Source organism: Montipora foliosa, chromosome 5 (genome assembly GCF_036669935.1).
Source record: "Montipora foliosa isolate CH-2021 chromosome 5, ASM3666993v2, whole genome shotgun sequence".
In the NCBI taxonomy this organism is placed as follows: Eukaryota; Metazoa; Cnidaria; class Anthozoa; order Scleractinia; family Acroporidae; genus Montipora; species Montipora foliosa.
This window is the reverse complement of record NC_090873.1, coordinates 34175355-34199418: the sequence shown is the minus strand read 5'-3', so window position 1 is coordinate 34199418 and position 24064 is coordinate 34175355. Positions and strand designations below refer to the sequence as shown.

Sequence of the window (24064 nt, the reverse complement as noted above, 5' to 3'; positions counted from 1 at the left end):
CTGCTGCATTACATTGCAATGCAGATGACGAATTTTCCGAGATTGCCCTTCTTGTATTGCAGGATTGGTGTTGAACATCATGTGAGCCTGCAAAAGTCATCCTTTACAACTTTTCAATCATGCAGTCAGAACTGACAAAAAGGTTGCCCATGGGTGGGAATTTGATGTTCAGTATAGGTGCCTGAGGGTCATGGATTTGACTCTGGCTTCCATGAAAATGTCAAATTCCCCTGGGTCTTCCCTGCCCTGCCCCACCCCACCCCACCCCTCCACCCAGGAGACTAACAATGATAGGTGCATAAAAAAGAAAAACTCCTGTTTTTTGAACTTGAGTGAATATCCTGTCGCTGGGTCAGTTGACAAAGTTAGAGGGAGAGGAAAATTGATGATTATTGAGGAGGGGGCCTACTAATTCAAAGGTATTTTTGCACAGCTGTATGAATATGGGGGAAAAGCAGATTTTAACAAGTATTATTGAAACCCAAAAAGAATCGTTGTTGTCATCGCCATCATCATCATTATCCTCATTGTTGCCGTGATCCTCATCCTAATCAACGTCGTCTTCATCTCATCATCATCATTTCAATCAGCATTACCCGCCCAGAAACACGTTCTGTACTCTTTGCCAACTCTTTAATATCGCAAAGGATTAGGAACATCTTAAGGATGGTGCCTACTAATTCGCAGGTATTTTTGCGCGGTTTACTGAATATGCGGGAAAAGCAGATCATAACAAGTGTTACTGAAACCCATGGCAAAAAGAAAATTGGGGGTAACCACGCATTTTTCAAAGATAATTAATCAACAATATTTGTAACCAGCTTTAAAATACAAAGCAATGTAATGGCGCTCCTTTCCACATTAAAGAGGTTCTGCCAGGGTAAATTCCGACAAGCGACATGGCCTAAAAAGTAGCAAAAGCAGTTAAAGTGAAATCGCGACAAACGACATCCTTTCTTTAAATTTCCGACAAGCGACACGGGATCCCCCCAAGAGCACTTGCTAAGTTCGACTTCCTTCACATAGTTTTAAGCAGCGCAAAAATATCCCTGCATTAGAAAGCGCTACCGGTAGGAAACCCGAGTATCTGGAGATGCACACTGATGCGCAGAACGTATGTGCAAATTATATAACAATAGTAGGCAACCGTCCTTAATAAGAGAAGGAAAAACGAGACATTTAAAAAGAGCCATGTAGGATCACTTATTTACTAGCAAATTATTATCATCAAAAAATAACTATACAAATACCTTGGGAGGAGACTTTTCGCTAAAATTCATCAAAGAGTTGAACTCGGCGAACATTGCAAATGGCTGAATCTGTGGATCCATAAACGTCCAGCGGTATATGGTCAAAATTTAGACTGAGGAAGACTGGGTCAAGTCCTAATCAAAACAAAGATGTCCAAGAGGTTCGAATCATGGCTGCAAGATCTGTGCGACGTCTTTAAAACTTTAACAGATCTTCAAAAAAATACTGTGATTGAGAATATCATAGACATAAGCGAACCAGAGCAGCTACGTTTTTTGTCCACAAAACTAGAGATACTGGTGAAAAGAGACTACTTCAAATGTTTACCCCTGGAACTCAGTTATCACGTGTTGAAATGGTTAGACCCCGTCTCCTTATGTAGGTGCTGCCTTGTAAGTAAAGTTTGGAACAATGTTATTTTGAGCTGTGATGATGTTTGGCAAAACGCATGCAGAGATCTTGGTATGGACATCAAGGAGGTGTTGAACGGGGACGAAATTTCAAAAATTTCAGGGATCGTGTCAACGTTTCCTCTGGGGCGAAGATCGTGGAAACAAATGTACATTTCACATGTTAAAAGGATGAAAAGGCTTATGCGTGAAGACGCTTTAGAAAGGAAACAGTTATATGGTCACACAGCGCGTGTTTTTGCTCTTTATTATCGAGGAAATTATCTTGTAACTGGTGAGATTTGAGTTAACAGCGCTGTAATGCACTAGTCATTTGTTTCCCCCACCCCTTGACCCCCGGGGATAGTGGGGACATATGGGGAAATTACTAGGGCAATTACACGAGATTACGCCACAATTACGCCTCTGGGGGGTAGGGAAGTTACAAGATTTTCGTTCCTCTGCCCTACCCCTCTGGGGACATACAGGGGGAAATATCGGGGAATTCTTACCTAGGAGAACTGGGACTGAAAAGAAACGAAGAGCAATGGTAATGAGTATTTTCACACGTGCAAAATCAATATGGCGTCGTTCCTTATATAGTTCATGTGGCACACACAAATGGCAAGAACTGTATATTGTGGTAATCTCCCTAACATTTCCTTGATGACTCAGAATCTTTTAGGAACAGAGGGGTGGGGGAATTACGTGTGTTTGTCTGCTCTAGTCCCCAGTGGAAATATACCTACTTTACAACCATTCAAATGTAATTTCCCTACCCATCCCCGGGGGTCAAGGGGTGGGGGAAACAAATGACTAGTGCATAATCTTCTTACAACAACAACAACAACACTTTATTAACAGATTACCATTTACATGGAGTCATTTCCGCCCGCAAATAGCAGGTGCTAGTTGAGGCGGGCGGAGATACAAGGGTACAGCAGTCAGTTATAGATTAAAAGAAACCTTAAATGTAAATAGAATACACATGATCAGCCACTTATAACAGTTATCAGTAAATAAAACTGGGAACAAAATAAAGCTGTTTATACTATCTAAATTAAACTGTGTATTTCGCTATTTTATGAAGCAGAATGGGCGCTTCATCATACACTCAATGAATTCTGGTCAAAATTACTGACTATTGGTCATGTCACAGGAAATCATGCTTATGGGTCGCTGAGGAGATTTTTTTTAATTTCCATGTTTCTGACCATACTTTTGATACAAAGGAAGAATTAAGTTTAATTTTTCCTTTCCTATTTTTTTTTTTCGAGAGGCATCAGGTTGTTAACGTGAGGAAAAGTCCTAGGCAGTGAAGTAGCTATAGTTGAATGTTGATTATCCGGACTTGTTGGGAGACCCCCAAAAACTCTGGATAGTTTAGAGTCCAGATGATAGAAAATATCAATATTGATGATGTTGAACAGAGACAAGAATAAATTAGTTTTGGGTTTATTGTCTTACTTATCAATACTTGGAAAACCTTTATACAATGGGAAAAAATATAATGCCCGCTATATTGTCTAAGTGTTCGATGGTCATTTTAGCCCACAGCAAACTCATTCGACTGTACCTGTTTGCAAAGCTGAAAAAGTAAATCATTCATGGAAGAAAAGAGTCTGTAATGAAATTGAAGATTATCTTTTTTTTCTCTATTAAATTGTTTCAAGATTAATGGAAGAGTGTAATTCCTCTTGTTTTAGTTTTGAACTTGGGGTAGCATGTATGAACACGCCAACACCTTGGCCATACCCATGTTTTCATTAACAGTTTAAGCTAATCATTTTTAATTTTTTACATGTAGGATCTGATGACAGATCAGTTAGGCTATGGGACCTGAGAACGGGTCAGTGTAAGTTTGTTCTTAAGACGCACACCTGTGCAGATATCTGTTTTGATGAGACCAAAGTTCTCACTGCATCATTTGATAATACTGTCGGCATGTGGGACTGGAGTACCGGAGAAGTGTTGCAGTACTTCAGAGGGCACACAGCAGCAGGTATGTTAATAATGATAATGTTAATTGTGGAGTGTGTATATTGCTCGGGGACTGCATCCGAGGGTTCAAATCCCAGCTCTTGTGTTCCAAAGTTCACTCAGCTTTCCATCCATTTGCGGTGGATAAAATGAGTACCACTATCACTGGGGAGATGTTGTGCATGCAACGGGATAGGAATAGTGCCCACCCATGCCATATGATACGGTTTAAGCTAAAGAAAAACTGGAGCATTCAGGTTGCCTTTGACTGGGGTCGGCCTTCTTCTTTCTAATTGTGGTGGAGTTGTTGGGCTCGACTTACCTCAGCTTTTAATTAAGGCACTCAATTCCTAGCAGAGCACTCCAATTTATGCAATATTTTACCTGCTTTTGTCATTCAAGGGAACTAAATAGTTATGCTTGCTTTACTAATGCAAGTTGACTGCCCCTCAGCACACTATGAGCTTGAGTGTTCTTGGCGCATCTTTCTATTCCTACAGTAACTTTTCCACCATTTCTCAATAATTGTTATAGTGTTCACTGTGGACTACTCTGATGAGTTAGATACTGTCGTAAGTGGGTCAGCAGATTCAACTATAATGATATGGAAAATGTCAACAGGCCAGTGTTTGCAGACCAGATATGGGCATACAGATTGGGTGATAAAGGTAGATATTGAATAAAGTGCAGTTACTCACTTGTAAAATAGTCCAAATACCAATCAGGTTTGGTTAGTTACTCGTCATGTAGTTGTTGGTAATCTTCTGATAAGATTACTTGGACATCACTTTGAAATTCTAAAACCAAAGTTGTGAGCAGACTAGTCCATAATTAGTTATTTCACAAATCTGTTACTCAACTAACCTGGAACTTGCAAGTACCCATTTACAAGTCCAGTAGGCTTTATTCACTGGTATCTTTTGCTGTGACACACAATAATTAGGAGATTTGTTTCTTTGTGGTTTTTGCTGAAGAGAGTTTTATATAAGCAAGTTCATGTGAAGAAAATTAAAGGAAATAATGGCACTAAAACTAGACAACATAATAAATACATAAGGATGGTGCCTACTAATTCAAACTTTAAGGTATTTTTGTGCAGTGTATGAGTATGCAGGAAAATCAGATCTTAACAAGTGTTATTGAAATCAAAAAGAAAATTGTGTGTAACAATTTGCATTTTCAAACTTAATTGATCAACAATTATTATTTGAAAAAGCTTTAAAATACAAAGCAATGTATGGCATTCTTTTCCAAATTAAAGCTTCATTATCTCTGAAAAATGCATGATAATACCCCTACTTTTCTTGGTTTTTTACCAAGAGCACTTGCTAAGTTCAGCTTTCTCTGTATAGTTTTAAACAGTGCAAAAATATCCCATATTAGTGAGCACAACCCATAGAACCTATGTGCAATAACAATAGTAAGCACCTTCCTTAATTTACCACCCGTGTCAATGGTTTTCAGCGACACTTGACCCAGTGATTCATTGAACTACAGAATAAACCTTCTTGCATATCGTTTGCATTCTATTAAACCATGGGAGAGCTTAATATTTGACCATGTGACAAAGGTTTCTGCAATTTTCCTATCACTCAAAAGTTCAAATCCTCAACAAGGTTCAAAATCGTGCTCATCGAGGTTCAGGTACCTTGCTCATCAAAACATAATATGTAATGTTTAGAGCTGTTTTGAAAGTGTGAGTCAACAACTCAAGGAACTCGAAATTTAGCATCTTGTGTTATTGTTTCCTCACAAGGTTATCCTGAGGAAAGCGGACGTAAAGTCGCAACACTTCCGTGAAAACGAGTTTGTGTTGGTCACTATGGACAGAGAAGTAATCAAGGTGTGGTTATTTAATACTAGAAATCAAAGGTATTTATGACTCGGGAGCAAAAATTGAGGGTGAAATCCTGTAGCTATTCCAGGTTGGTATTTTCTTTGGTCTCTATGACCTGTAGCTTCTTGTGTTATCAGGATCAGGTGCATTGTTTCTGTTGTATCATCTATTGTTTCATTCTCCAGTCACAGACTGGTGCGCGTTTGTAAAGCTGCAGGTTCGTCCTTTGGAGGAAGATAGGAAGCTGCGACTTTTTTCTGCTTTGGTTGCATTTTCATTGCACCAGGTGACACGAAAATGCATGGTAATTTGCAGTGACTCCCATTTTTGTTAGTCATGGCCAGGTTTCTTAGCCCCACATATGTTAAAACTGGATAAGTGCCTGTTAAAATGATGAATTCAACAACAACAACAACAACAACAATGATGGTGCTTAAACCTAGGAGGGGTCTTATGATGTGCTACTGTTTTTGCACCAGTACAGTCTGTACAAATCCTTAAATCAATCAATCAATCAATCAATCAATCAATCAATAAATGATGAACAGGAGTTAAACTTGTACGACTAGTTGATATACTATAACAGGGAGCTTCGGTTGACTTGTTACACTTAACGTACTCGGCATTGCCAAAACTGAAACCACTTGACTGGGACCAGGGGCATGTTTCTCAAAAGTCCCGATAACTTTTCGGGCCCGAAAAGCCAGTCGTCGAACTGCAATCTGCTTAGTTTGAAAATCTAATCCTTTAACATGTTTTTGATGTAAGAAAAACAAAGAGGATTGCGAAGTTTGATGGCCTAGAACCTCGGCGTTGCGAAGATATTCAGGGAATTGTGGCACCCGAAATAGGCCCGAAAAGTTTCGGAACTTTTGAGAAACAGGCCACAGGTGCTATCCCTTCCTTCCTTCCATGCTTAGTATGCTTCCATCATACATTCGTTTGTTCATTTGGCTAAAATCTAACCGTCGCGTTTCAATAGTACCACTGCGGATATGGAACAATTATCCAATTCCTTTCTGTTCAGTTTCAGTTTCACTTTCACTTTCAGCCGTTAAATGTCCGTCGTTGGACGTAGGCCTTCCCCATTGTCCTCCACTGGTCTACGTTTTGCACAACACGGTGCCATTGTTTTACACAACTATCCGTCCCTCCATCTCGTTCTTGGTCTTCCTCGGTTCCTTGTGTGTCCCCGGGGCATCCAGAACGTAATGCGGGTTTTCCAACGGTTGTCTGTTCTTCCAGCCACGTAACCAGCCCAATTCCATTTGAGTTTTCTTATCGTTTCCATGATATCTCAGATATCCAATTGGCACCCCTTTATTGCAGCGAATTTGGATAGTGCAGATAAGAGCTTTTCTGAAAGAGGTTTAATATTTTGCAGTGCATATTAACTACCTACTCTTGGCTACCTACCTTTTATTTTGTTAAACGTTAAAACTATGTCATGTCTAGAGGAAGAGAAGCCTCTTCATTAAATGACAAAGCCATTGCTAGCTCTGCCAAGGTTTCTTGGACAAAGACGCATCCAAACCATTTTACATCCAGCAAGCCCGAGTAGAATAATTGTTTTATTAAAAATACCATGGTGTTTCCGGGGGTAGTATCGTTGACTAAAGCATCGATTTCTGCTTCGGTCTATTCCGGTAGAAAACGGCTTTTGTCGGCTATTTTTTCTCAGACCTGCAAAAATGCTTTCAGCTCGCTTTATTGCTGACGCGTTCCTTGACCATGTTAGTTACAGTAGGTATATGAACTGATACCCTGTCTCCGGCGAGCCAATGAAAATGCTGGAAATCTGATATTCGTAGTTCAGTTTTCAATAAACTTCATTGTCATGCGATTTAAAAACGCTTTCACCCCATAATCGCTTGTTTCTTTTGTGTTCGAAACATCAGCTTTCTAGGCACGTTTGTTGTCTGTTACTTAGGGAGATCATCATATCTCATGTGTCGTTTAATACCTGACATGTCAATTGTCCTTTGTTTGTCTGAAGATCTGGTCCATCGCATACGAAAGGGAGGAATGTGTGGTAACACTGAGCGCCGAGGAATCTAACGTTCATCTTCAGCCTCGTCTTCAATTTAATGGACACACTATCGCATGTGCATCGGACATTGGAGTCCTTGTGTGGGATTTTAAAACTTTGCTCATGACCAGGTTTGTGGATGAAAAAGTTTTTGAAAGGTGAAAGGGAGAAATGATCGTCGCACTTATCTGGATAACATAAGCAATTGTCAAGTGAAGCTATGATCCTCGTAGTTATGAAGGCAATTTTAGCAATTGCGTAGAGAAGCCTGAAAAATTCAGGACTTCGACGGTGTTTGAACCCGTGACCTCATGCACGATATCAGTGCGACATTCTAACCACAAATGACCAGCTCCCAACGTCAGTTACTTCATAGCTCAGTTGGTTAGAGCGCCGCACTGGTATCGCGAGATTACGGGTTCAAACCCCGTTGAAGTCCTGAATTTTTCAGGCTACTCTACGCAATTGCTAAAATTGCGGTCATAACTGCGAGGATCAGAGCTTCACTTGATTTCATATCTGCAGTTCATATATGATCCATTCATCATTGATTCATTCCTCACGGGAACAGTAGAACTCACAAATGACCAGCTCCCAACGTCAGTGGCTTCATACCTCCGTTGGTTAGAGCGTCGCACTGGTATCGCGAGGTCACGGGTTCAAACCCCGTTGAAGTCCTGAATTTTTCAGGCTTCTCTACGCAATTGCTAAACTTTCCTTCATAACTGCGAGGATCATAGCTTCACTTGATTTCATATCCACACTTCAATATATGATCCATTTCATATATCATTTCATCGATAAGCAATTGTCTTTTATAGACACCTGAAAAAATCAAGTGACTCCAACGGGATTTGACCCCATGACCTCTGCGTTTCTGGTGCAATGCTCTACAAACTGAGGTATGAAGGCACTCAGTTGGAGGCAGGCCAATTTGTTGGGTTTATGTCTGAAAGAACTCAAACGCGATGAAAGAAATTTTAACAAATCGAAAGCGTTTTAGCGTTGTCTGTACTCTTATTGACAATGATATTCGTCATCACAATGGTCAAAATGTTCTCCACAACAAATTTTGATGACGAATATCATTGTCGATAAGAGTACGGACAACGCTGGACCACTTTCGATTTGTTTTTTTACCACAATATTCAATGCCAAAGAAAGTTTTTATTTCAGAGCGTGAGCAAAATCATGACACAAAGAAAGAGAGAGCGTTGTCTATAACGTTCTCGCAATATGATTGGTTTATTTCCCAAAATGGGCGTTCCTGATTGGCTATGACATTGCGTGACAAATTGACGCTAGCATGACGCGTACAGCGTTGTCTAGACTCTTATCGACAACGGCAAATTAGCCAATCAGATCGCGAGATTACAAGCAATTGTGGTAAATATATATATATTTATTAGGCAAGTGTCTCTGATTACAGGCACCTGAAAAATCCAGTTGGCTTCAACGGGAATCGCACCCTTGACTCTCTGCGATGCCGGTGCAATGCTCTCCCCGGTAGAGCATTGCACCTGCATCACAGAAGCCACTCAGTTGGGAGCAGGTCAATTTGTTGTGCTCATGTGTTTCCTGAAAAAACTCGTTGAATTAAATAAATGTATACATTTGAAGTGTAGGTTGTACATTTTTTTCTTTCGAAAAAGTCTCTCTTGTCGTAAAAAAAGGTTGCTGTTATTCATCGTGGTGAAGTACAATAATAATAATAAAGTATTCTCGTTTGTCTCACGAGGTGGTCACTTGTGATGTAGATGGCAAGTCTTTCTTGCCTCTATTTTCAAACAGGGCTTATCTTAAAAGTGCAATCCTAGACAAAGTTGTGAGGACATAAGCATTCATGTTTATGATCAGAAGTAAATCTTATTGTCTAGCGACCCCATTATCCACCTAAAAAAAATGTCGAGACTTTTCTGGGTTGTTGGTGCTTCTTGTGGAATTATGTGTTTTGTGGAGCCGGGATGTTTTCGACCTTCTTTTGAAGTGATGGTCCGAAAGGGCGAAAAATGGGAAAACGGAAAAGGTCCCTACCCTTGTTTTTTTCCCCCAAGAATTACATTTTCGAAAATCAAATGAGAACTACTTGATATTGCAGGGTCTTTACCGCATCTCCAGCCAAGTGGTTAGTGGCTTATGGAAACATGTACAGTCTTCTAATGGACATGAACTTTCTGTATGTGGTAAGAACTAGAAATGAAGAGACTGTCGCGGAATTTTCTCTTCCGTCCTTTCGCAGATCTGTCCGTGGATCAAACTTTACTCCGGGGGAAGTTGCTTGGTTAGACGGATTAATTACTGCCCCCGGAGATGGCCTTGTATTTGCGACAAGTATGCCGGATTATAGTGTCCTAGTGATCATTCTCAAAGAAGGGACGTAACACGTTATTGAGCCAATCGCAGGTCTGTGTAGTGCAAGTCAAGCTAAATACAGTGTCCCTGGGAATGAAGTGAGGAAGGAAATGCCAGCAACTCTTTGAAATCGCGTCAGGTTTTCGACCTTTAAAAGAAGTCGAATCGTACACTGACTAAATGTATCAATACTTCAGGTTTTGAACGAGTCTTGGCTCAAAATTTTACAGATGCTGCGATGCAGAAATATGTTCAAAAAATAACGTGACTCAAGTATTCCTTTACCGGGAAGGTCTCTGTCCTGGGTGATGGGTAGATAGGAATATTTTTTAAATTTTTTTTTTGGCATAAACATACGGCCATTTTTATCTAATCGATTAGCCAACAAACCAGCGCTGAATATTAAAAGCGCATTTTATAATTAGCTGTATCCCTGAAAAATTGAGTTTTATGTACTAAATAGTCTTGGCGAGCTGTTTACTTTAAATATTCTAACGTTTACACAACATTTTCGTGCTCATTAACGCTTTTGCCACCCAGTTATCAAGCTCGTCCCCAGAGTCTTTTCGGCTTTCAACACGGCGCCTGGTCCTCTCCTGACAAGAAGGAGAAGCCGACAACACTCTGCGGACAAGGTTGACCCGTCATTAATTTATCAGTTTCGATGGCTAATATGGCAATTTTTATAGGAACCGAAAGGCTTAAATTGGGGAGATAGCTAAATTAACAAGTTCTTTGAATTCTTGAAGCCAACTTGCCTATAAAACAGTAACTTAAATGAAAACAGCAAAGATTTCCCCATGAGGGTTTGAATCGAATGTCTTGTGCTTGACGAGAGACTTTTAAACATCAATCAAAGAATCACAAAAATATTAATTGCAATATTTTTGGCGGTATGATTTTTTTTATTCAAGGAATACTTGCTTATATGAAATAGGTGTATTTGTTAATTAGGATTTAAATCAATGGAGTTGGTCAGTGTGTAACCACGACGCCATTATCGACAGTGGTCAATAAATAAATTCTAATTAAATGGTGAGAACTACGTTCATCTTTCCTTGTGAGGGCTACACTGATACCCTGCATGCTGGGAAACTAAAAGAGAGCAACGGCGTAGGAACAGTTCCCAATTTTCTTTGATGGTACTATGGAGATAAGCTATGGGCTTCTTATGTTTCACTTAAGATGTTCCTAACCCTTTGCGATATTAAAGAGTTCGCAAAGAGTACAGAACGTGTTTCTGGGTGGGTAATGCTGCTTGAAGTGATGATGATGATGATGAAGACGACGTTGATTAGGATGAGGATCACGGCGACAATGAGGATAACGATGACAATGGCGATGACAACGACAACGACAGCGACAACAATAGGGAGCTTACGACAAGACGACGCTACAAAAGAATAGGTTTAGTGAGCAAAAACAATGGCTTTGCACGCTCTGCACGTGCGTTTTACATTTTGGTACATTTCTTTGCCGTCATCTCCTAATTGACGACGTGAAATGACCAAATTCAAGATTCTCTGGAGGACGTTAGCACATGACGATGAATTTTCAGTTTCCTCTCTACTCTTCCAACCCACTCATACAAGTTTAATTCCTCGACAGTTACAACACATTTTTAACGCGAAACTACATGAAATAGCTTCGTAGTGATATGAATAACGGGAACTTGTATTTTTAAATGAAGTCCTCGTAGCCGTCGCCGTCCTCATTTCGTAAGCTCCCTAATGAAGAGAAATACGACGACGACAACAGTGAGGGGCTTGCAAAGAGTGCTAGACGGATTTCTTTTCCTTATCGGGTGTTAGTGGGTTTGATGTGGATTGTCATAGTGATGATGATAACGATGACAACAAGAATGAGGTAGCACGGCGGCGATGACGCTGATGATGATGAAGAGGAGGAAGAGAAGGAAGAGGAGAGTACGAGACGGATTTCTTTTCCTTATCGGGTGTTCGTGAGTTTGATGCTGATTGTCATGTTGATGATAATAGCGATGATAACAAGAATGAAAGAAGTGCCCTGACCTCCGTTTATGTGCGGTCGACACATCGTTACGATGTCTGCCTTATTTGTTCCATGGCGATGTTTCTTTTTGTAGCAGCTCTTCTCTTTTTACTTCAATCGCTCATCCGTCTCGAAGAATGACGTGATGGTAGTGGTAATGGCTTTATATCTCGCACATATCACGTACAGTTTCATGGCGGTTAACAATTCTGTGGAACTTCTGAAATTCTTCGAGAGATAGAATGCCAGTACTGGGAGTGTCCTCCTACTATTCACGAACAGTGTGTGGGTTCTTTAACGTCCCATAGTGTTGATTAAAAGGGAAGGGGGGGAGGGAGGAATGAGAAGGGGGGGGAGGAATGAGACGGGGCCACCGCGCACCGGTGGCTCAGTTGGTTGAGCACCGGGCTGTCACGCGGGAGGTCGTGAGTTCAACTCCGGCCGGACCAACACTCAGGGTCTTTAAATAACTGAGGAGAAAGTGCTGCGTTTGTAATTACATCTGCAAATGGTTAGACTCTCTAGTCTTCTCGGATAAGGACGATAAGCCGGAGGTCCCGTCTCACAACCCTTGTTCATTACCTCTGTGGGACGTTAAAGATCCCACACACTATTCGAAAAGAGTAGAGGACAGTGTTCCCGGTGTTGTGGTCTGACCTTTCCAGCATGTGGTCGGCTTGGCAGGATTAGCTTGAAGGGTTTCTGTGTCAATGAGACCACAATTGTGTATAACAGCCAGAAGTCAGGCTATTTAGCCAAGTGCTGGAGCCTCACTCAAGCTCAAGCTCAAGTCCTTATCCGAGAAGACTTGAATGTCTAGCCAGAAGAAATTACAAAGGTAGCACCTTTTCCTTGTTTTTAAGCCGACCCTTTCCCTCGATCTCCCGCACGCAAATCCGTTGTTCAACTCACTGAGCCACCGCCACTACCCAATTTTCTTGATTTGGATTACAGTGGAACCCCGCTCTACGGACACCCGCTTAACACAGAGACCCGTACATAGCGGACAGTTTCGCTTGTCCCGACGAAAAGATCATATATTTTACCCGCTTACTACGGGAACCGTTTAATACGGACAACGGACAATTTTCTGTGTCCCGAGTCAGAAACTCTCGTATATCGTCAACCCCCGCTTTACGAACACTGGTTACGTGCGCACTGTCTAGTTTCATTGACGCAATTATGTGCCAATCGTACACATTGTACCCTGTTGAAATGACGAAAGATTTCTCCGGGAAGCACGAATTTTTACGTTTTGTCTCCTATTACAGTTTCACTTCCTTGGCTTTTTGCGGCAGTCATTCTTCGTAGCCTTCTTCCTCTTTGACGGCTTTGTCGTGTACAGTTAAAGTTGAGAAATTAAAAAATGTTTTCTAGTGGAAATGTCTGTTGTAGTCTTTTATATCGATAAAACATTTTTTTCGGGGCATTTTTTTCTGAGAGCCCACTTAATAAGGAGACCTGGATAATATGGATTGGTCAGTTGTAATGACGTAATGAAATTTTAAAATATGCGCGGCATTGGGAACAAAAAGTTAAAATAGCTTTGCGAAACTTAAAAAAACTGTGACGGGGCATGGGGATCCGCTGTCTTACCTCACCTCATCCTCTCTTGATAGGCGTTAAAAAGAAGAAAAACGTGGTGGCCAGCGTTGGAATATTGCTCAAGTTTTCGATTGTGAACTTGAAAAGCTGTCGTTGTAGGAAACAGATCGCAAATTCCCGGCTGTCTATGTTTTTCGTGAAGGTCATGAACAACTTCTCAAAGGAAACGATCTTGATCCTAAGTAAACACTTACAGCATTGCAGTTGTCATTTTTCTTGTTTTTAATTTAGTTTGTTTGCTTGAAATCCATATTGTCTATTATGTTGTCACGGAAGTATTAACTGGTTTCAGTTGAGTTCAGTGCATATCCGCAAAAAGGAGAAGGAAACTGTTATGATATTGGCGATATTAGTTCTTGTGTTATTTAAAGCTGTGTGCTGAAAGGCTCCGACAGTCTGCAGTGGTGTTCGAAGGTAACTTTGACGACCTCGAAACAATAAATGCATTTTATTTTCGTGGGAAAAATAATTTAATACTCGTCCAAAAAAAAGGAATATCGTTTCCGGTAAACCTGATAATGACATCATTATCCTGGGAAATGTAACTTACAAAACGTGGACACCGCTTTTAAAATATTGCATCCCGTTTTCGTGGTCTTTAAAACTTCGAGAAAAAGAAAAGTTTCGTTTGAAGTAGCAAAGTAGACGCAAATTGAAAGCAGCTGATCCCTTCTTATAGTTTGCAATGAAAACAGGCTGCGCATAGTTCTTAGTTCACTTGTATGAAGAACTAACTGATGGTCTTTAAATGTTGACTCACCCCGTTTGCTTTTCATCTGAAATTGGTAGAAATAAGTTTTCAAACCGTCTATTTTTGGATGACGTTTCGTAGATGCCAGGACAATTGATGACAACGCCTGCATGGAATTTGTATAATTAACAACATTGGTATCTTTGGTTAACCTGTCAAATTGCGTGTATACGCCCGTCGGTTATGCATGTTTGCACTAAGCGCTTGATCTATATTCATTACCTTTGAAGACGTTTTATTTAAGAAGTGTGAGTACTATTAATACACTGTTAATTTTGTTCAGAAATAGGCTCTCGCGAGCGAAAACGAACCGTTTCTAACTTTGTTAGGCATCAAGGTTGCTCGACACAATGCGACTCGATCTGCTGGGTGTTGTTTTGTTTGTTCTTTATCTGTGCGTCCATTGTATCGCTGGAAATTACTCGTTCAACATAAACGATCCGTCCGTTGAAAACCCACATCGTTCACCTCAAGTTGACGATCGCCCTGGTGTATTTGACATGGATGCCCGACAAGCCTTAAAAGCTATCGAAGAAGTTTACAATGGAAGCATTGACTGCAAAATTATGCTCGCAAAAAGGAACATGAAACTTCTCGGTATCAAATACAAGAACAGTGTTTTTACTGACCAAGCTAACGTTGGCATCCGCTCGGCCAATTTGGTGTCGGATCTGCTTCCGACGGGCTCTTTAAAGTCGTTGAATTTTACCGAGGGAATGGTGTTGCGGACACAGTCCGAGGTATTAGATGCTATAGTAAGGAACAATTTAGAAAACGACCCACTTATTGTGGGTTCGGCTCTGATTTTTGATAACAACAGCTACACCAACAATTCATTTTATGCTCGTTACGCTTATCGCAATCCAGAAGACACTTTTATCAAAGTTAGAGACTTCTCGCAGAATTTGAACTACGTTCAGGAAGCGTTTGTTAAATTGATTCGAGAAAAATCGTTCAACCGAGAATTCCCTACGCGATCGACTTACTTCTTTTTGGAAAGCAAAGGGAATAAAAGAATCAAGCTTAAGCATCCGTTTGTGGAGTCCATAGATGGCTTATGGAGCCGACCTTATTTTGAGTGTTCCATACTGAAAGCTTGGGTCATCACGTACGCGTCTCCAATTCTGGGGAACTGGGACAAGACGGGAAATATCTCCTTCATGTAAGTTGCATTTAAAGTAAGAGTAATATTGCTAATGGTTTTGAAACCAACGCAATACTCATGAAATTTGATTTGCCGATACAATTCATGCCTATAGTGGCCTAACTGTACGCGTTTAAATGTAATATTTCGTTTTTAAGCGGCGCCGGCGTACCGTGCTAGGATCACCATGGTTAAGAAAACATGGTAACCCATCCATGCGAGAAATTTTGGTTTTGTTTCTTGCGTCATCGAGGGAACTTCCGTCCTTATGTCCAACTACTCGTGTAAGCTACAGTAGTAGTCCAGGGGACGCGTAGAGGGAGGGGCTGGGTGGGCTACAGGCCCCCCCCCCCCACTTTTTTCCTATGGTGGCTGGAACCCGCGTTATTTTGGCGGGAAATTGCATGACCGACGTACTAAGTTTCAGTAAACGAGAAAACATTTTGAAGACAACCACAAAACAAGCTAATTTTTTCTTAATATGTCGTGCAACGAGGAAAGAAGAGATCTAGAAAGAGAGGAAAAACCAGTAAGCGGGCGACTAGTAAACGATACTCAACGTGAAAGACTCTGACTGAGAACACGACAAAACAGACGTAATATCAGAGGCGAGGAACAAGGGAGAAAGGAGAAAGAGCCTGAATAAGGAGACGAAATTATAGTGACGAACAGCAGAAGAAGAGCAAGCGCGCTCAAGGGATGCAGCTGTCGTAACGTGTATTGTTTGGTATTGTAAGCAGCTTCTATTGCTTTTAAGTTTAAGTCTAAGATATTGTCTCAATTGTTTAGTCTTTTGTTTTTGGCTAGGGTAGAGAGCCAATCACATTACACGTTACGAGAGCTGCTACATCACCCTAATTATAGTAATGAGCAGGCTGGACTAGTCGTATGGTAAGCAGACTTGGTATAAGAAGTCAAATATATCTGAAAACAAAAACATAAATAAATACGAATTGAAGAGCTCCGCTTTTAGGCTTGCCTAAATATAGATATGTTAATGCGAAAAAGGGAGGTCTGTTCGATTTTCTATATTTCCAGCCGTCCTTCCAGACAGCCTTCTGCTGTCTTTTTGCGTTGTCCCACTGGAGTTCGAAGTAATTTTTTCTGTTTATTTTTTTCCATAGGGGTATGAGCACAATTGACATTGCTCTGACAAATGTGGATATCAATCAATGCGATAAATCACCAGAAGGCACGTTTCAGTTTGAAATTTTCGCGGGCACTCATCATTGTAAGAACGAGACGACACAGGTGAGAATTCTCGTGACCAGAGCTTCGGATCTTATGTCTGCACATGACCCGAGACTCTGATTAGGGAGCTTAAGCAACGACAACGGCGACGGGAACGAGAACGTCACCTCAAAACATAAATTTGCGTTATTTTAATCGCTTCGTGACTATTTCAACGTTTTTAATATGACAAGGGTGTGGTAACGGCATTCCATTTTAGAAGAGAATTTATCCTCAAGTGCTGACGTTTTTCTTAAAACCAAAAACTTGGCTATTTCACGTTGTTGTTTTGCTGACGACGGCAACGAAATGGACAAAAGTGAAAAACGCACGTGCAGGGCGTGCAAAGCTATTGTTTTTAACCACTAAATATGCAAATTTGTGACGTTCTCGTTGCCGTCGCCGTTGTCGTTGCTTAAGCTCCCTATTAACTCTTTGTAGGAGAACTTGCGCCGTAGGGTTCTTAAAGCCAAACACTGGTTATTTGAAGATTACGGCGCCTGCTCATTCCTCGTACTAACATGAATGCACCAATCAGAGACCCGCACCACATTGGTGGAGGGCGCATGTCCTCGAAGAATGGTAAGCGAGGACGACGATGACGACGACAGCCACAAGAACGACAAGTATAAAAATGTCACTTGGTGTTATTTTTATGATTTCGCGATTATTCAAAGTCGTTCGCCATAAAAAAATATTTGGTCCAACTCGTCGAATTCTCGTCGACGGCCCATCATTTACGCTCTCGCTGTGGTGGGGCGATCATAATGCTGCTCAGACCACAACTAAGCAGTGTTTCCTCTAAAGCTCACGTTATGTCCAGTTTTCAACCAATCACTTCCGCGTTTACTTTAAATAAATAAATATTGCTAGTGCTTATCACCCTTACTTGCAGTCGAAGAGTGAATTGCAAAGGGCGCGGCTCACGACATCGGGCTGAAAGCATACAAAGGCGCCTCTGGCTGCCGCTATACAGTCCATGTTTTATGTCGGAACACAGCACCACAGCTAGATATCAATTATCTGTGAGTCGTTTTTGATGAGGGAGGAAAACCGGAGTACCCGGAGAAAACCCTCGAGTCAGGTTGAGATCGACTGAAACTCAGCCCACTTGCTGGCCGAGGCCAGAATTGAACCCCGGCTCGCAGTGGTGGGAGGCCCGATAGATAACCACTAAGCCACCCTGACTCCCTTTAGTCTAACTGTTATTCTAAGAGAGTTGCGTATAGGAACGTACAATTCCTTATGTTTGCTTCACGCCGTTTTCACTAAGCCAATTCTTTTTAATTGATTTCATTGCTAATGCAGTTTCCCTTCCCTCTTTTTTTGTTTGCAGTGCGAATTTGTCAGTGGGTTTGGTTTCCGAGCTGGTTCGTACAAGTGCGTGTGTAAGCCTGGGTACTATTTTCCAAACGTCACGGCTCATGCGAAATACTTCAATGGTTCTGTAATCGAGGGTGAAGCCGCTGGCAAACAAAACAGCTACTACTTGAATCCAGGCTCTTTCCAGTGCCTCAAGTGCCAACCTGGGTGTGACACTTGCGTGGATAGCTCGCCGTGTATTGTTACCTTGAACTGGCCTCTTAGGAAAGCCCTTATGGGCTTATCAGCTTTCAGCATTCTAGCCGCCTTTGGGATAATGGTATTTGTTATTTTCTTTCGAGAACTAAAGGTGAGCAAATAACTCTAACTTTGTTCAAATTTCTGAAGTTTATTTGCGTAACGACCGACAAGCAAAACTGTGAGCTCTAATTTCTATTCCGAGGCTCTGAACTTTAAGTATTCACATAATGCATTCGTGAGCGATTTACTTTTCGACCTCTCATTTCCTTCGACCCACAATCTTGGACAGAATTAAATGGAACAGCAAAAACCCCATCCGCCCCCCCCAAATCAAGGATGAAGCCATGCAGAAGCCAAAACACGCCATTTTCCCATCCTTGCCGGGAGATCCCAGGATCCTGGGTTTAAGACACGTTCTGACCACTCGTTGAATTTGTTCCTGGTAGTCCCTGGTTGAACTTCTCAGCTGCACTTGTAATAAGCCAACTAACATGCCTCCAGTTATAGAGTATATTACATGGCCGCGCGGAGATACAAAAATACTAAATCATTTCACAAAATGCATCGAAAGGCGCAATTTTCATATGTAACCATAGCAACAGTGATCTTTTCACGTGTGAAGATAACATGTTATTTTCACGTGTGAAGATATCATGTTTTCGCGCGAAAGCGCACTTGGTATTTCATTGGTGTTTATATAATAAATTGTATTGTATTGTGTTGTAAGATTTTAAAGGGGCTGTGTCGCGAAATTTAGCCAAATTCAGCGACTGAGAACTGGCAACCAAATCAAGCGAAAAGTAAAAATAACCACTTAAAACGTTGAAAAGGTTTAAACAAACAGGAAATGTAAAGGGAGGCGGAGATGGGTAAACCTAAAGAAGATTAAAATGGACTGCAATCAGGGTTTTTGACTGTTGAGCCTTGTAACTTAAATTCTGTATGCTCGACAGAATTATTTGTCCCGAAGCTGTTATTTGTGTTGTGTAAAAATGATTGGGGTGCAGGAATGGTGCAGTGGTGAGAGCACTCGCCTCCCACCAATGTGGCCCGGGTTCGATTCCCAGACTTGGGGTCATATGTGGGTTGAGTTTGTTGGTTCTCTACTCTGCACTGAGAGGTCTATCTCAGGGTACTCTGGTTCTCCCATCTCCTCAAAAACCAACATTTGAAATTGGTTTGCGTTAATTTGTTGATTTCATTTTGCAGTGTCCTCTAGCAGTGTCTTCCTGCTCCAGCGCTAGAAGGCTAGACACTTGAATAAAGTTCTAATGAAAGAATTAACGTTAAGTTGCATAGCGAGGAGGGGCGAGTAATTGGTTAACTACTCAAAATGAACTGCACCGCCGTGACACAACCCCCGAATGGGAAAAAACATTGAATGAAAACCTTTCACTCAAAATAAACTATTTTCTTTTCGAAAAGAGGGCTTCAATAGCCCTTATCGGAGTTATCAGCGGTTTTGCCACGTAAACGAGGCTAAGGAGTCATTTTGTATTGAATTGACCCTTAAGCCTCTTTTGCATGTAGTTTTAAACAAAAGAAAATCTACCTGCAGGCTCAACTCCAATAAGGTCCATTTCGCCGGCCTGTCTGGTGATGGGCAGTCAAACTTCCGAAAAATAATGATCACTTTCTTTAAGTTGCGAGGTCATTTAGCCGCGTGCGAGTGCTCTACTAATTGGGCAGACTACAAATCAACATCAATTCAAATATTGGTTTTTGAGGAGAGGGGAAAACCGGAATTCCCGGGGAACAACCTCTCGGAGCAGAGAGGAAAACCGGAATTCCCGGGGAAAAACCTCTCGGAGCAGAGGGGAAAACCGGAATTCCCGGGGAAAAACCTCTCGGAGCAGAGGGGAAAACCGGAATTCCCGGGGAAAAACCTCTCGGAGCAGAGGGGAAAACCGGAATTCCCGGGGAAAAACCTCTCGGAGCAAGGGGAAAACCGGAATTCCCGCGGAAAAACCTCACGGAGCAGAGTAGAGAACCAACAAACTCAACCCACATATGGCGTAGAATCCGGGAATCGTTCCGGGCCACATCGAAAAGTTAAGGGTAGTGAAGTCTTGATCGCAGTGGCACTCTTTTCGCTGCAAGAGGGCATGAACAGGATATGTTTTTCTCCAGAGATGTTTTCGTTCGATTCGATCTTGATTGGCATGCGGCCAATGGCGAGGGGATTCCGCACCATTAATGCAGGAGCGAATCGAACTCAATGATCATAAAGCGTAATAAATGAAGAGCCGTCTGTTACCAGGTTGAAAGCTATCATTTTAACGGTCTCCGTTTGCATTACTTTGATGGGGTTTTTGTCTAAAGAAACTGTGGTGTTCCGTCGGAGAACCAGTGAAGTACGGAAATTCGGTCGTGTAAGCTGATTCGCTCTGAACAAGGGCTAAATGTCCAAGCGTTAGCTTTCTAATTTCCTTTCTAGGCTTCTTAGTCAGTTTACCTTATCACTTCAAGGAGGCGGCGTGGTCCAGCGGTTAGGGCGTTGGGTTTGCATGCGGTTGCCCCTGGTTCAAATCCCGTTCTAACCTCTGGTTAGGATTTGTTTTCGGTTGTCCCGGATTCAACTCTACCACGCTTTGTAAATAGCCAACTGGTTGCCCCCAGTCAGTTAGGCTTCTTGATCATGTTCCCACTAAAGTCCCAATGACGCTTATATTTTCCACGTTTTTTAACTTTTCGTTTACATATCTAGTGTCTGGAGTGAAGTGCTTCAAACATTTTTCCCCTCATAGTGTATCCTCGCGTTTTAGCGGACCTTTGATTTATATACACTTTACGCAGAAAGTTTTTTCCGAGTCATTTGGGCCCTGATAACTAATGACGTCAAAGAAGTAACTTGATCGAACCTCTTCGGAAAGAAATGCGCAAAAGTGTAAGAATAGAAGTATTATTGAAAATCTAGAGCTTTTTGTTGTCTTTGGAAATGTCGGACGATAAGTTACCCTTCGGATGCTGTGAATGTTCTTGCGATTCAGAATGGAATTACATTCTTGACTTCTTTGACGTCATTAGTTACCAACTGGCTCGGCCAAAAACCAAAGGCCCGCTAAAATGCGTGGATTCACTATGAGGGGAAAATGTTTGAAGCACCACACTACAGGCACTATAAATATTTCAACGAAAAGTTCAAAAACGGGGAAACATAAGCGTCTTAGGGAATTTAAGTTTGAGTTGTTTCTATCAGATAATTAAAAGTGGGGTTCCTGTGAACTAGCTTGATAGCTAAGTGCACTTCCACTATAAACAAAGCCTTTAGTTTACATTTTTTGCTTTAACGAGTCAGCTGAATCTGCGTACTTTTACGAAAAGGAAGATGGGCATGCCTTGAACAGCTTCCTTTCTTCTTATAGGTGGTTAAAATTGCAAGCCCTCAATTCCTTGTGCTTGTTCTGTCGGGATGCATCTTGCAGTACTGTGAGGTTAGTTCTGTTCCAAAGTGATGCAAAAGCGAAGTGAAGGGATAGAGACTTGAGAAACGTGGATCCTTTTATTCTCCAACTATGTCGTGGATTTAAGTTTTATTTTACCAATAGAACATGATTTTTGTTCGGAGAAAGAGGTAAATTCTAATCTCATGATTCTGAAATTCGGGTTCATTTTCTTAGATAGGGTTGTTGAAACTTTTAATTTTTTCAATTCACCATCGAAAGCAGTTTCTGAATAGGCCTTTGCAGCTTGTGATCACAGGGTACAAAAACCACCATAGAGGAACGCATATTGCCCACTGGAACATCTAAAACAAAGAAAATTTTAAATTAACCTGCTTAGTTTTAGATGTCCCAGCAACAACGCTTAGCACAATCATTTACCATATAAGGTCAAAGTAAGGTATATGAGCTGATAACCGAGATTGAGTGAACCAATCAGAGAACGAGAAATGCATTAACCGAGGTTGAAAATTTAATAATGAATAATAATCTGGCCGACATCTACTGTATTTCGATGTTATTTCTTTTTCTTTGTTTGACGATCCAGGATATCAGGATAGCCGGATTTCACGCAGATCGATATGCGTCTAGTTTCACATCCTAAACATCACTCACTCGCCAAAAAGAAAACCATGTTTTTAATACAGTAGCCTTCCTCGTGTACAAAGAAATGTGACTAGAACGTAACAATTTAGCTCTACTGGAATCGAAATGTTCCAGCTGAATCGCTCAGCCTTCATCGGTCTGTTTGAATGGGAGGGGTTACACGGCAGCACTAAGCTCTGTTAGCACGCGTTCAGAGCGGCCCTTTGATGGAAGTATAGCGTCATAAATCTTGAGAAGTTCGAAGCCGAATTGTTTCGATTCCAATCGAGCTAAAATGTTACGTTCTAGTCACATAATTCTTAGTGGTTCTTAATCAATCTGCATTGAAACTAAATAACAAAATATTAAAATCATTTCTGACAAAAAAACAACCACAACAACAACAACAATGATAACAAATGTAGAGAAGGAGATATCTCGTTTATCCAGAAGGCTAGTGGCTATCTAAGGCGAGGTGCTGTCGAATGACAACTTCTTTCTTGCTTGCTTCAGAAACTCTGAACTCGATGTTAACTACAAGCATAACAAAACTGCATACCAATTTAAATGTAAACAGCGACGTACCCGTCAAATATCAGTTTAAAAAGCTTGACATCTATCATAAGTTTTTACATTTTCTGCGGGAACTTTTTTTCCCCCCAGATTATAATCATATACCCAGAACCCAGCGACAACTTTTGTATTACGAGACTATGGTTTCGCCATATTGGTTTTGGACTTGGATTCACCTCTCTACTTCTTAAAACGTGGAGGTAATTAATATATCAATATCTTATGTTTCACACATTTTCTTTTGTTAATTGTTGGAGCATCCTTCCCGATCAGCACCAGGCTTGGTTCTCATCCAGGTAAGCGACATTCTTGCAGAGGAGGGTTGATGAGGATGCTCAGTACAGCGGTAACGATAAATTGAAGTTAGGCTGAGGAGTAAAATACCCTTCTTGACAGCGGTTTCCTTAATTACCCTGTCTATCGAGAAGAAAAGGAAGCCTCTTCTCGGAGCTCCTCGATGTTCTGTCATGCATGCGCGACGTGACGTCAACGCACCGTCACTTCCAACTGGTGATAGTGGATTTTAAACTTGTTAAGAGTTAAATTATTCGTCCAAAGTTCTGGACGACATCGAGGCGATCCGTGCATAGGTGACCTTTCCTTGTCTCTATCGAGGGAACTCAAAGACACCAAGCAGGGTAAAGAAATTGAAGTACAAGTGCTTAAATCAAGTTTTGAATTAACGCGTGAAACAGTAATTCAAAAACTATTAGGTCGTAAAAAAATGATCAATCAAGTTATGGGTACAAGTCGTTCGCTCCTTGTCAAAGGCGACGTTCATTGTTGCCTGCCCTGAGCATAGTAACATAATAACTTATCATGACCTCTGTATGTATTTATGTTATCCTGACTACAAAAACGTGCGCTTGCAATTATCTTTCCTGGCTCCACCTATAGCGAGGCCTTAAATTTAGCCGGTATATCAACCCTTCAAGATCGTAGATTCAGCGGCTTGTCACGAATTCATTGCGCAGCTTAATCCGGATAACCCGGTTTACAAGCTAGTTGCTAGTAGATTAGAATCTCCAAGTGCCTCTGCCCACTACTCACTCAGATCGAGAGAGAGAGTAAGAACTAAGACAACTGCCACAAATAGGTTTGGTGACTTTGTCACAAACAAATACGCTACTGACTCGACGTAATGTGTTTATTAGTGTAGTTTGTATTATTTATATATATTTATCATATTCAGCATTTACAAGTATCCATTTATTCGTATAGTTATATCTGACCAGACCTGTAATTCAGATTTTTTTGCTAGAGGTTTCAATAAACAAAACTACTACTACTACTACTATCCTCAAGAGAGAAACTTTTAACAA

At 41.2% G+C, this 24064-nt stretch overlaps 3 protein-coding genes across 4 annotated transcripts in view; 2 read left to right on the top strand and 1 right to left on the bottom strand.

Moving 5' to 3' along the window:
- Positions 1–1346, bottom strand: part of LOC138004022 (elongator complex protein 6-like) — a 9308-nt gene extending 7962 nt beyond the window's left edge. Inside the window, exon 1 of the mRNA XM_068850413.1 lies at positions 1251–1346. Coding sequence (XP_068706514.1) covers positions 1251–1331 — 81 coding nt within the window. The 5' untranslated portion in view covers positions 1332–1346. The remainder of the gene's footprint in view (positions 1–1250) is intronic.
- Positions 1347–1393: 47 nt separating this feature from the next.
- On the top strand, positions 1394–10874 carry LOC138004021 (F-box/WD repeat-containing protein 2-like). The gene is made up of 6 exons (XM_068850412.1): positions 1394–1935; positions 3448–3642; positions 4155–4288; positions 5377–5463; positions 7454–7617; positions 9585–10874. Exons 1-6 carry the CDS (start codon positions 1401–1403, stop codon positions 9865–9867), a joined length of 1398 nt encoding a protein of 465 aa, XP_068706513.1. The 5' UTR covers positions 1394–1400; the 3' UTR covers positions 9868–10874.
- A 3524-nt stretch (positions 10875–14398) lies between these two features.
- The window catches only part of LOC138004019 (probable G-protein coupled receptor CG31760), a 41474-nt gene continuing 31808 nt past the window's right edge, over positions 14399–24064 (top strand). The window contains exons 1-5 of one of the 2 annotated variants that reach the window (XM_068850410.1): positions 14399–15366; positions 16473–16599; positions 17915–18250; positions 21507–21575; positions 22833–22942. In XM_068850410.1, coding sequence (XP_068706511.1) covers positions 14555–15366; positions 16473–16599; positions 17915–18250; positions 21507–21575; positions 22833–22942 — 1454 coding nt within the window. In that variant the 5' untranslated portion in view covers positions 14399–14554. The remainder of the gene's footprint in view (positions 15367–16472; positions 16600–17914; positions 18251–21506; positions 21576–22832; positions 22943–24064) is intronic. The other variant, XM_068850411.1, reaches the window with a different exon arrangement.

What these genes read in the sequence shown, in the direction of transcription:
- LOC138004021 (XM_068850412.1), top strand. Translation starts at nt 1,401, where the DNA reads ATGTCCAAGAGGTTCGAATCATGGCTGCAAGATCTGTGCGACGTCTTT. An exon ending in CAGAGGGCACACAGCAGCAG is followed by an intron (nt 3,643 to 4,154) that starts GTATGTTAATAA and finishes TAATTGTTATAG; the next exon opens with TGTTCACTGTGGACTACTCT. An exon ending in ATACAGATTGGGTGATAAAG is followed by an intron (nt 4,289 to 5,376) that starts GTAGATATTGAA and finishes TTTCCTCACAAG; the next exon opens with GTTATCCTGAGGAAAGCGGA.